This window comes from Tauraco erythrolophus, chromosome 11 (assembly GCF_009769465.1).
Source record: "Tauraco erythrolophus isolate bTauEry1 chromosome 11, bTauEry1.pri, whole genome shotgun sequence".
In the NCBI taxonomy this organism is placed as follows: Eukaryota; Metazoa; Chordata; class Aves; order Musophagiformes; family Musophagidae; genus Tauraco; species Tauraco erythrolophus.
This window is the reverse complement of record NC_141475.1, coordinates 11,601,174-11,615,078: the sequence shown is the minus strand read 5'-3', so window position 1 is coordinate 11,615,078 and position 13,905 is coordinate 11,601,174. Positions and strand designations below refer to the sequence as shown.

The 13,905-nt window shown below is 40.2% G+C and overlaps 1 protein-coding gene across 7 annotated transcripts in view; it reads right to left on the bottom strand.

Annotated features, from left to right (window-relative positions):
- The window catches only part of AGFG1 (ArfGAP with FG repeats 1), a 38,118-nt gene extending 24,689 nt beyond the window's left edge, over positions 1-13,429 (bottom strand). For all 7 annotated transcript variants that reach the window (XM_086618121.1, XM_086618122.1, XM_086618125.1 and 4 more), the window contains exons 1-2: positions 13,242-13,429; positions 3,683-3,776 (exon numbers count right to left, since the gene is read on the bottom strand). In XM_086618121.1, the coding sequence (XP_086474247.1) occupies positions 3,683-3,776; positions 13,242-13,408 (261 nt within the window). In that variant the 5' untranslated portion in view covers positions 13,409-13,429. The remainder of the gene's footprint in view (positions 1-3,682; positions 3,777-13,241) is intronic.
- Positions 13,430-13,905: the final 476 nt, after the last annotated feature.

Below are 13,905 nucleotides of genomic sequence, written 5' to 3'. Positions count from 1 at the left end.
GCTGCTAGTTCTGCAATTGTAGGTTCTCCTGGAAACTAGAGTGAGGTAAACTGGTAAGAAACACTCACACAGGTGCTGTCAAGAGTCAGGAAGACTGGCACGAAAACAAAATTAAGGACTGATAAACCAATCCCAAGCAGCTGAGCACACCCACATAGCATTCTACTCATTAGCCCAGGTAAACATAATCTTTGCTCCCAGATGAACACAGATTTTCCAAATATAAAGCCATCCACATCATTTTCTTCCATCATATGCATATTAGAATAGGCTATTTGGAAAGGTTATAAAACATATGGCACTTTTGATAAGCGTAGTAGAAAAAATAACTATGTAACTGGTTTGCCTCATAATACTATGCTTCTGAATATTTATTCACAGCTATAATGGTAACACGAGATGAGTACCACCTCCACCTTCTGCAGTGAGTTCGCTTTCTACTATCATTGCATTACTGAATCAGACGCCTAATCAACGTTAGCACCATTTAATTATGCATATTCAAACAGAATCATCTCCATACCACTCTCTCCTCAATATTCCTAACATGAAAACACAGTGTGAAAATACCTCACACTGCTCTTCATGAAGAGAACGAGGAGGGGGAAAGTCCTACCCAGTGAGTCAGCATTGCCTTCATCCTTCAAAAGGACTTCAGAAGGCACTTGAGGAATATCAGCTTGAAGATGTCTCCACGCTTGCTGCAAAAGTAAGCTAACCCCAACATTAGCAAAACTAGAGTCTGAACATCTATTTATACCTGCAGATGAGCAAGCAATACTAAAATATAGATGTATTCTAACATAGTAAAAAGATTTAATCTGTATCTGAAGCAGTAAAAAGTCATCCAAAAAAAAGTTCAAGTTACTTGCGCCAGACAGATGTTCCTTGGAGGTGTACAGGGAAGGAGCTGGTGTCTCTCACCTGAAGAAAAGGTGCTCTGCATAATCTCTTCCCAAAGTAGTCACTCTGTGGAAGCCTTTCAGTAACTGCATATTTTACCCACATGTGCCACAAAGATGGCAATTTGTGACAACTGAGGAAAAGTTACTATTTCAGAAGTTAGGAATTTTTTAATTTTTTTTTAAAAGAACTTCAACCTCATACAACACACTGACCATATGAATACTCTTTGAAGGAGAGTGGAAAACTACTTCCTTCAAAAACAACTCAACATTTTAATAACTATCTCATCTCAGGGAAGCTTTCTTACTATTTTCCTTTCTATTCAGCGCAAGGCCTCTGTGGTAAGCCTTGGCCATGTTGGAGAAAGACTGGGAGGACAAAGTGGGAATGACAAGCTACAGAAAAATGGAAGTTAAACATCCTAGATTGCAAAAAGTTGAGTTTTTTTTTTTTTAATTATATAGCTGCAGAACTAAAACAACTGAGTGTTACAACATCTAAACCATTCAGTGACTGTACTTTGTTTCACATGCCCACATTATTTAGGCTGCCCAGGGAGGTGGTCGAGTCCCCATCCCTGGATGTGTTTAAGAATAGGGTGGATGGTCTACTTAGGGATATGGTTTAATGGGGATTAGGGACTGTTGGACTCGATCTCTAAGGTCTTTTCCAACCTAGAAATCTATGAATCTATGAATTATAAAATGTTGGATAGTTCAATGCTTAAACAAGTTTATCCTAGAAAACTTCATTTCTTATTACATACACAAGATCCACCTATGCTGAAGAGCAAGCTAAGCAAAGCAGGGTTTTTGTGAGGTCAGATGAACTTCATTTGCCCAATACTTTATCTTACCCAGAGGTAAGTATTCCGAAGCCCACAACAACAGAAAGCAAAACGCTTATTTAACTACTGTAACATATAGCATGACAAAATGAAAACATGTTCAAGTTTTAAACTTCTAACAGTGTTTAAAACAGTATCACTTCTGTTCAGTATTTGAGCACCTGTTAAGTCTACCATCTGCAGTTACAAGTATCTATTCAGTTTACTTTACCATTAAGGCAACGCACTGGTATCCAACAACCCAAAACTAAACCCAGGAGGACATCTTCATTTATGAGGTAGCCCGTTCAAATCATTGCAATACTTTAATTAGAGGAATAAGTACTACAAACAGAAAGACTCCTGCTTTTGAAACATTGTATAGCATTGTAGAGATCTGTGAACTTTTCTTACCTCAATAATAAATTATGTATCAACTAAATCATTATGTCTGGCAGACTAGTCAAGTGTACAATGAAAAGGACAACTACACTGATGAACTGAGTAGGGATCACCTAAGGTTTCCGATTAGTGAAAAATGAAACTGGTAGCATTCTCTAACCATTGCAGATTCAGTGAAAAAAATGAAATTAAAACAGATGCAAGAAGGCAGACAGGGAGGGACACATACACACGTCTTCCTTTATACTTGTGAAGCTTAAAGCAAACCTGGAGTTTACAAGCTAATCTTATGGAAAGAGACTCCAACATACTATATCTGAATCCACAAGAGATTCTTTATTATTATCTCTATGCAAAAAGTCAGCAATATGATATATATATACACACACACACACACACACACATGTATACACAATGTTATACAGCTTTAACATGCCAAAAAAATTTTTAAAAAAACTTAGTCAAAGCCATTAAGAGTATTTTATAATGTCTGGAAGAGTTTAGACCTTGTTCCAGCTCTGTCTAAAGGAATCATCCGCTAACAATCATTTCAACAAATAACACATTTACCAGGACAGAAAAAGAAACTGCTGCTTCTATTTTCATTCTTCAATCTGACAGTTACGAATGAGTCAAGTTTAAAAAAGTATCAGCATTTTAGCTAATGATGCTATTTACCCTCACAAAGCTCCACAAGAACACATTGATAAGATACTCTGTAGCCTACAATGAATAGCTCTACTAAAACAGAATACAGATCCAGTCAAAGTGAAATAGAAATTTTTCTAATTCAAACAAAATCAAAAGGTGCCTCTAAAATCCTCAGTGCTATAGTATGGTATTAAAATACAAACTTCACTCTCAAACTGAAGACAGCAATAGCCACATCTAGGGTTTACATGCTCTATGTCTCCCCATACAGTTAGTCCAACATTTACCTCAGATTTAGTTTTCATCTATTAAAAAGAACAAAAAGGCAGTACACTAGAACTTTTTGTCTTCAAAGTTACCCCAAGCCACTCTAAACATATAGAGACTTATTAGATACCAATCCTTACAGGAAAAAAAATTCTCCCTTTCCTTCCTTTCTTCAAGAATCTTCAACATTGATATACTTTCATTAAAGAAAGAGGCTATTGAAACTACTAGAAGACTTTCTGACACCTACTCTGAAGAAATACAGCTAAAAGTAAAAAACTTATTTAAAGAGTAAAAAACACTTTCAGGAAAGACTGCTGCAGTCAGTCTCTAGGGCTTGCAGAAAAAATGACAAATGCATATTGTCTTATGCAAAAGAAAACCCAATTTTCACTGATAATGTGAATCTAGATTGTCAGTGTTGGGCAATAACATGTAACATTATGACAATCAGCTACCTAAGTGAAATAAACTCTTTAGAAGCATCACTTCAAATGATGTTGGCTTCAAGAGACTTTGGTCTACGTTTTGCTACAAAAAAAAAAAAATCCTCAAGTTTTCCTTATACAGTGTTTTAAATTTTAATACTAAAGTGCCAAAAATACTTGATATTCTCCAAATAATACTTACTTCATTTCCATGTTTCTGCAGAAATTCTATTTCCTGTTGTGTGAAAGTAGTCATTGAAATTGACTTCACTCTGTGGGGTGGATTCAAGCCCCGTCTAAAAGAGGAAGCAAGAAGTATTTAGTCAGTATTGAAGAAATCTGTTATTATACAATCACTTTTAACATTACGACCAGAAGTCTGTCAGTTTAAACCTGGGAGCCATCTCCATAAAACGCTTTGTTACTGCTGTGTAAGTCCATCCCAAAATAACATTCAGCATGCAAAGTCAAATAATTGAGCTTTACGGAAGATCAATGTTTATAACTACACATGCAAACTCCCTCAGATCCTTTCTATGCAAATTTATGAAAACATAATTAGTCTTTTTTTTAAAAACAATCCTAAACTGCTTCCCCAAACTTGTTCACCTTTGCCTCTACACTTTGTCTCTCATTCTTGGACCTCTACACTTTGTCTCTCATTCTTGGACCTCTCTTGTAGTTTTCTTTCCCTCCAACTCCTCCCTCACTTCAACCTGTTCTTACTACTTCTACCCAACAACTAGATTTCTTTAAGTTAAACTCCCCAGTTCAAATCCTTTTTCTCTTGTTTTAACCTACACTTCCTGTTTTCTCTCAGCATCTTTTTCTAGTTTACTTTTTGCCCTTCCATCCACAGGTCTGTCTTGTTCCTCCTCCTGAACACTATAAAAGTAACAGCAAGAAAAACAAAAAGATAAAGGTTTCTATTGTGCTATCAAATCAGAGATTCCATCACTAATGCAACAGCTCAAAACTTCAGCAGTTCTGCCTTAAGCAAAGATTGGCACCATTCTCACATCCACGCCACAGACTGCTGCAGCAGAGCTAACAGAAACTTAAGTCATTTGTACTGCCAAAGCCTGACATTGTCAAACCCAGTTCAGTCAAAACCTGCAAGCACAGAGAAAAATCCTGCTGAGCAACAGTGCCAGTAGAAGAAAAAGCTTTCTTTCTTTGCAAGCTCTTTCTTTAAAAAATGCTAACTACTGCTTTTGCCCACAAATGCTCACAATTAAAATCAAGCAGTGTTTTGATCAATGGAAACAAGAACACTACATCCCACGCACAGCAAACAGTGGAGACACTAACTCCAGCGAATCAATGGCATTAGTTTAACACTCAAATCAATCAGGCCTGGATTTTTGCGATGCTATCTTAAAAAAAAAATTAATATACGCTAACTATGAGATATCAAAGAACAGAAAACTCTGTGGTTACGTATATGAGAAGAAAGTTTCCAAAAAGGCAGTTGAGGGGAACTTCCCAGGAATGTAATACAGGGCTAACAAATTGCTGACAAACCAACTGATACGAGTTAGCTTTATTGCTTATATTTGTTACTTTGCTTTAATTATAAACTTGATTCAGATTGTGTTTAGGAATAGAAAAAAAAAAATCAACCAAAAAACCCCACCACTGACATTCAATTTAAGACGACTAGTAGTGACTATTCCAAGAACACTAACTGTAAATTAAATTGTTATCCATCAAAACAGTGAATGCCAAACCTGATGTTCAAAATATTAACAATATCTACTCCACTTTTAAAGAATACTTCTAGTTCTTTGAGTTTCAGCGTAAGCATAATGGGAGAAAAAAAAATTTTTGTGCATTTAGCTTGCAAATTCACCTTTACACATGAATTCACACTGTACCTGTAAGACAACAATTCTGATCCTGCATTAAAAAAGTTTGCACGTTTTTTTAGTTAAAAGCTGGATACTGATTGGAACACTAAGCAGTAACATTTTAGTGTAAGTTTCATTAAAAACAGATTTAAGACATTCAATGTTTGAAACGCTGGAATAAAAATAAACAATAGCATTTTGCCAAGAAATAACGAGTACTTTAGAAACAGAAGTCATACACAAACCTATTAGCATATGAGAACTAATTTTACAGAATGCAATTTGCTTAAGCAAATTTTTCAAATCTGAGCATCTAAAGTTACCGGTGCTGGTTCAGCACCTCAACAAGAAGGCAGGAGTTATTAGTGAGAGAGGTTTCAAGACAGTTTATTCAACTCAACCATCAGCAAATTAATTTCTTGCCTCAAAATGTTTAAATCCCATGGTAAACTGAAATTAACAATTTAACATCTGTAATCTAGCTGTAAATCAAATCCACTTCTACATCACAACTAAACACTTATTAAAACATTGTATGATTATCTAAGGTTTATTTTTTTTAAGTAAATGGTCATTTTAAGATGATGCAATTTCAAAAATAAAAACCTGTAAGGGTTCTATGCAGTTAAAATTCATTGGTTTAGAGCTGGTGCTAGATTAGGTTTGGGTGTTTGGGTTTTGTTTATTTTTGTTTTTTTAAACACCTTCTTGGTCTGTGCATGTAAGTAACTACATTTCACTAAGTGACACTGTAGAATCGCATATTAAATAACAGCATAGAAACAAAGTTGGCATCCATCTGGCATTTCCCATAAATATGCTCCATCAAATATGACAATCACTGTCCCTTGCTTTTATAGCAAGTATAAAAGTGGTTCTGTCTCTTAGTCTGTTCAATTTAGTCTCCTCCTATTGATTAAGAAAGACGCATAGTTAGACGCTTGTAAAGTATTTGATGACTATTTTAAAAGCAGGGGTTATTCACTAACACATTCACATGCTTTTCAGCACAGGTAGTATATCTAAACTTTCACACTATCTTCTGCTGGAAATTAATTTTTACAGTATCGTTTAAGTGCTATATTGCACCTATGTTTGCAATTTAAAGGCACTGCACAAGTTATTTAAGTAGTACCTACTCTACACTGGTCTACTAGGGCTCTTCAAAGCATTTACATCAGCAAACATGCATCTTCAGTTCTGTTAAGCAGCAATATTAAATGTACTTAAAGCACTGACTAGATTTTGTTTAGGCTAGCTAGAGACTTCCTACATGCCTCTCTCTCCAGTGAAGAAGGTTCAGGTTATAAAGGTCCCCAACTCACACATTATATTTATGATGTGGGATAAGATGAATTCTCACTTCTTTTACACCCTCCTGCTAAAGGAGGAAGACATGCCCCACTCACTCCTAAAGGTCAGATCACAACACAGAAGTGTCAGATGTCTTGCATGATGAAAGAGAGCACATTGCCACATAAGTGATCCAGGAAGACTGGAAAATCTGAACATAACTTTAATAGCCATAAATAGCTATTTACACAGCAAAAAGCTTCAGTACTAATACATATAAGTAATTTTTATGTCTATTTAACATGGCAAGGGGTGGGGGGAAGCCTACTGAAAGCCTCCTCTTACATGCTAAAGCAGCGTAAGAAATCAGACTGGAAGAAGGGAATCAAGACAAGAGGGTGCATTATACAGCATACAAATACAACCTAACACACATGCATCATGTTTCTTAGACAAATTACTTGAATTCTACCATTAGAACAGCTAAAATTTTTTTTTATTATTTCTAACTAGCATGAACCACTTTCAATAACACTATACCCATGAACTGACTAGAATCTCCCTAAAGCACAGCAGTTGTGGGATTTATGAAGCACAACTCAACAACCAAGTCTAAGCACTAAAGTTACTCTTACTTCAAAATCCCAAAATATTTTATACCCTTTCTTACCTACAGAGATTACATGATGACTCAAATGATTCACAAACAACTCATCTACATATGGGGGAATCTTACTGGTAGCCAGCCAAGTACAATTATCCCTTATGAGGAATTAACAAACTATCTTTTTTTAAAGGAAAAATGTATGTACCACTTGCTTTGTTTCCTTCTGTGTCTTTGGCAAGTGTTTTGCACAGTTCTAATGCTTTACAGTATTCTCTATTTAACAAAAGACAGAATGGACTACAGTCCTTTAGTCTCAATTAATAATGCCTAAATTTAAATTGACTCTGAACAAATATTTGCAGCCTGCACCTGTGCAGCAGTACCAGTTACTCCTTTCTCCACCACAGAGTTCCTGAGGAAGACAGTAACCAAGTGCTATCTCAGCATTTAATCCAGATCACAGCTATCTCCTAGGAGGCCCTTGGGAAAGATGACTGAATGAGACTGTTCTGCCACCTACGCTTATCCGGCACACAACAGTTAGAACATCCCACATGCGAATCCCACTCATCACTGCCAACTTCATGCTCAGCAATGGCTATCTCTGTGGAATAGCACTGTGACCAGAACTTCCAGCTAGGAGACTACACTCCACTGATCCTCCACTGAATCAGCCCAAGCTTCTAGTGACATAATCTACCATAGGGGCAGCTACAGAGAACATGAGCTCTCCGTTCTTCAGAAAGCATTGTTAAAACTGGTGCTCTCACAAACAAAGGAAGCTTTAAGGCCACTGACACAAGATTCTGAAGTCTGGCAACTGAAACATTAAAAATACTGTCAATGAGCACTGAACATTTGTTACTAACATAATTTAGTAGCAAATTATGGTTAAACTTGTGATTGTTGGCAGAGCAGCCATTCCTGCATTCATCTCAAACAAATGGCAGCAAAGTTGTCTGCAAAGGCCTGGGCTGGGAGGGAAAAAAAAAAAAAATTAAAGAGCGGGCTCTGCTGGAATAGAGGGTCACTTCCATGGGAAGAACAGTGGGCAGACAGCTACTCAACACCACTTATGTCCTCCTGTTATCAGATTCTAACATGATCTCAAGTCTAAGCGAGTAAAATCTGATCCCCTAAGAAGCAGGAAGTTAATGAGGCAAGTCAAATACCAAGCCATCATAGAGCACCCTGCATCCCCAGGTGTCAAGAACACAAGCTTTAGAAAACCCAATATCACAGCATTCGTTATTATTTCTATGCTATTGTTATTAGCAAGAGAGAACATAAGCAGTACTGGCCATTCCTGATACTTGTAGACCTCCCTGGAGACCCTCCATCATCTCACAAGCTCATTTATTTTTAACAGCAAAAGGCTCACACACGCATTTAGAAGCATAGTCAAGGTTAATTTCACTTTTTTCTTAAAAAAAAAGCAAACGTCCTTTCTCAACTGCATAGTATTCACTGCGGTATAGACATTTCCTTTGCTCTCCAGCCATGACACTGAAAACAAGAAATACAGTAATATAGGAAGTACCCTCAAAAAAAAAAAAAAAGGTGTATACACATACGTATAACACACAGAGTCATTTTCCAAATATGCTCGGAAGGAAAAAAGGAACTGGAAAGTCATGCCAACACAGCTAGAATCACCATCACTCTAACACTATTTATTGACACCATTTTCATTTCTGCAAAACTTTTTTTGAGGAAAGGGACAATAATTCACCACCATTGCACAAAGATTTATTTTTTCGTTTGTTACACTAGTATCTGCCATCAAATATTTCAATCCGACTAATACAAAAATCCCTCACCCAGGAAAATTTTCAGTTTTAAATTTCAACTAGGAATATTATAAGCAGCCAAAAGAAGGCCACATGATCCAGTAAGTGTAAGAAATAGCACAAAATGGCTTTGGCATTCCCCACAGCAATCACATGTTCTAAACATCGTTTGTCGCTCCTTCCTGACACAAGTCAGAAATGCAAACATCTGAACAAGAGATTTCCTCAGTAAGTTGGAAGGGAGGGAGTAAAGAGGGCAGCAGTGAGGGAAAGAGTAGAAGGACTGTCCTAATTATCACACCTGCAGATAATAAAAAAAATGTGAAGATTAAACAAAAGTTTTCTACAGTACAAAACTTGCAGAAGTGGACTCTTAGTCGAACAGGAATATTTTCCATTCAAGAATTTAGAAACACGTTCTTTTTATGAAAGTTGAGAGTGGGATGACCAGGAGTGATACAGAAGCGCTTCAAACCAAAGATACACACAGGCAGCTGAGAAGAAAGGTAAAAAGGCATTTGATAAGACAAAGGGAAGGATGTCACTGTCAGCAGGACACATGGTAGCATCCAGAAACACAACAGACATAGCTACCAACATAATCCTCTGAACCAAAGGACTTCTATCAAACCAAGAGAATCTCTGCCAACATTTTCCAAGCTGCAGTTTTGTTTTAATAAAGAGAAGTCTTCTGGTTTTGCAGTACCATAATACTTGACCCGAGAAGACTGCTCCTCTAGAGCATCTCCTCCCACTCTCAGGGAAGAAATGACTGTGTGTATATTTTCTACATACCCTGTGTTCTTGTTCAACACCAAAAAGTTGAATCATGCACAGTTTGTGTGATGCTAGTGTGCTTTTTTTCCACGTGAAGAGAATTTAAACACAGGTACAAGAAGAGGTATTTTAAGAGGAAGCCACTACCCACACCACTACCCATGAACTTTCTCCTGCACACACCATTTTGCATAGCTAAACTTTTGCTCGGGTAAATCCAATCAGATGAGAAAACTTAAAACCTAGGTATTATGGAAAATCACCTTCTCTATCTGATTCATACTTTCAACTTGACAAGACTAACCTTCAACATTAAAGTCAGAAACAGATCTTTTTAGCCAAGTCACTAGTTCTCTCGTCATTTTTAGCAGTACTTGAAGAAGCTAGACACACTATTTTGGGGAACAGTTAAGAAACAATAGGTTTTTTTAAAGTTAAATCTAGTAATAAACAGCATCACTCTCTTTCTACACATAGAATCATTAACGGAAATTAATGATAGATTCAGAAAGAAGGTTTTGGGTTTTAATAGACTGTCCTTGCCAGGAAAACAAATAAACACTTCAGAAAACTTGTAGAAAAATACAAGTTAGACTTCAGATTTTAAAAGTTGAGAGTTAACTGTATCTAGAACAACATGCCTGTCTAAGATGATACTGATGTTAGCAATTACTTTTAACCAATTGAGTAGCCTTTCTGAAGGAGACTTGTTAATGCACTAGTATTTCAATCTTGCATTGGGCACTTCATACTTGAAAAAACTCGTCTACATGACTCCAAGAATACTTCCTGTATCAGATTAGGAAAAAAAAAATAAAACAAGAAGCAATGCCAGTTATTCACATAGCATACAAACAAGATGAAGTAACAAGACTATTAAAGCCTTACAGTAAAAGCAAGTACTATGAGGTAGAACGCAAGCAGCTATTAAGAAGCTGCAGTACTTTTACACTTATTTGCCATTATGTGGTTTCTTCCCAAGTAACTTCCCTCAACTGTGGGATTCTACAGTGAAAAGCATTTGGAAATAAACAACTTGTATGAAGAACTGTTCTGATACAAGTGTTAAGAGTAACAATTTCTAGTTATGAAACAAATATGACCTATCTCTATGCTCTCATCACTAACAAAAATATCCCACTGTCCAGGTTCTAAGATGTTAACCAATACACATGCACATACAATTTACGAAAGCATTTCCAAGTCAACATGAAAGAAGGAGCCCAAATTTACTTCAGAAGAAAGCTTTTAAGTCCTCTTAACAGTCCTTTACTCCAGCTTTAAGTGTAGGTGTTACTAGCTGTAACAACCAAAAATGTAATTTGCGGTTCCTTTTTTCTAGCAACACAAAAACACTGCATATTTAGAATGAAAGAGCTATTCACGTTTTATTAGAATACCAATACATTAACAACTGTTCTTCAGAAAAAGTCTCCCTCCTTTAAGCACCTTATGGTCCACATGATGGCCAACTTAACAGTAAGTGACAGCTGTTCCCTGCTTACTAGCTGTTTCATTGCATGTACGTCCTTTTGGTTACTGTAAATTGGACTACCGACTATAGAAGTCCAAACACCTCTTAGCCAACAGATAAAATGAACAAAACCTACTGAAGCTATGCTAAACATTTCAGCAGCACTCATGATATATTCATCTACTATGGTCAATAAGCCTGAAGAATAAAGGAAAATACTCTCATGGAGCAGTTTTATCATGCTGTCAGTTTAACCAGTAAGAACACATGCAACCATTAAATAAGCTCTGTGCAGTAGCTTAAAATAGTTTCACCTGCCAGCACAAATAACAGTTCGCTAACAGAGCAAACAATAGCCAGAGCTGGCTGATTAAGTAGCATGTATATGTCAAAAACTAATCTCTTTCAGTTCCACAACCTGAATGTATTTTCTGTATTTGCATCAAGCCTGTTCAAAAGTCTACACAAAGTAGAAGAAAGAAAAAAAAAAAAAACAAGACTAATCAGCCATCTAGTAGTATAAAAGGCAGCTTGTTCCATGTAAATTCAGCACAGAACTAACATGTTTGCTTTGTTTTGAATTTCAATATAATTACCAACTTTGGTCTAAAACATCAGACCTTACTCGGAAGGCCTGTGGGGTACTTAATCCTTAGTAAAGGGAGAGAAATTAGTTCAGGCTCCTGAAAGCCTTTTATAAACTCAAACCCTTACAAACACAAATCTGTGTCCTTTAATATACTATTTATTACTTACTTCAGCCATTCTCTGATTCTGCTCCATTCCATAAGCACAACGCCACAGAAAAATACACAAGCACACAGATTAAGCTATGGAAACAGTAACACTGAAGACAGTAGGGTTTCTTCCCCAAGCTACGTATATGTAACTGAAATTCAGAACTGACTGATCTCAACTCTTAGTTTCATAGACACTATCTCAGAGGAGGGAAGGGTGGAAAAGGGAGGAGTAGAGGGGAGGCCCATGCAGGAATGAGGAACAGGAAAAACGCAGTCCACTTTATCAGACCCAATCCTTTTCTAAGGTTTATAAATATAGTTTGCAGGAAGCAATGGATGTAAGAAAAAAGCTTCTGCTACTTTTCTGATCAAGTATATTAAGCTATGAAGGATAGAGTTCATCCTCTAAGCTAGAGTTTAGAGGGTTGTCTTACAAACTATCATCAAGCATAATTTGACACGCAAAAGGCTAGGCTGGTAATTTAACTTGACATTAAAGTAAGATTTTTTTAAACACTAAACTCAGTATTCACGATAGGGTTTGTCTCTGCACGTCTTCAAAACTGCCACGAAAGCGAAGAACTGCTCAGCCATGTGCCCCCTTCTCTTTCCAAAAGCATTCTCCAAACACTTGTTTAATTAACTACACCTTCGGTGATTTCCAGTGGGCAAGGAGGTGCTCCCCTCTTCACGTGCGGGCCGTAGGCACACGCTGACGCTTCCCTACGTGCCGGAAAACACCTTCTCGGGAGCAGCTACAGGACGAACTCCGGACTGCTGCTGCCCGCCGGCCGCGGAGGCTGCCGTGCTGCCCAGCCCCGCACACGCGCACCCGGCCAGCAACCGCCACCTCGCGCACCGGGGGCTCCGACGGGGATTTTTAGCGAACATCCCCGGGAAACCCTCCCGCCTGCCGTCCCCTCCCCCACCCCGGGAAAGCCCCCCGCCCGCTCCCGTCCGACGTGGCTGAACCAGCAGCCCGGCGCTCCCGTGCGGCAGGGAGGAAGGGCAAATCCGGGGGGAACGGCCGGCCCCGCGAAACCCAAGGCCAGGCGCTACACCCCGCGTAGCGGCTCGCTTCGCCGCCGCCCCAACGGACGGTCTCCTGGCGGCGGAGCGAGCCCAGAGGCCGGCCAGGGGCGGAGGTCACCGCGCCGGCACCGGGGCCGCCCACCCCCTCCCGGGCCGGCTGGAGGGATGGAGCCGAACGCCGCCCCCGCCCGCACTCACAGGATGCCGGAGCAGGAGGTGCACACGAAGCTGCCCACCGTCATGTCGGTGTAGGTGGGGCCGCGCTGGTCACAGTCGAAGCACTTGCGGTTGGGCGGGAGGCTGCTCATCTCCCGCAGCAGCTTCAGGTGCTTCTCCTCCTGCTTCCGCTTGGCGCTCGCGGCCATGGCCCCGCCGGCGAGGGGACGGCCCGGCACGGCGCCGGGCCCCGCTCACAGCTCGACGGCGGCGGCGCTCCGGGGCCCGGGACGGGCAGGGAGGGAAGGAGAGGAAGGGGCGGGGAGGGCGGCCGGCGCCCGCCGCTGGGCCGGGGCGGGAACGCGGCCGCCGCTCGCGCCGGCCGGCGGCACCGCGAGAGAGGGCGGGCGGGGGCGGGCCGAGGCGCGGAGGCGGCCGGCGGCAGCGCGAGGCCTGGGGCTGCTGAATGACGAGCCCGCGCGGAACCTGCGCGACACCTTTAGGAGATCTGACGAGGAGATGGCGGCGGCGGAGCCGAACGCGCTCGCCAGCAGCAGCGCCCCCTCTCGCGCCGGAGGACTCACTCCCCTCCCGCCGAGACCCCGGCCCGGGGGAGGCGCCGCCGCCGGGGCCGCGTCACCCGGTGTGACCGGGCGGGGCGCGGGGCTCGCTCCGAGGAGCGGGGAGAGACGCGGCCCCGCAGAGG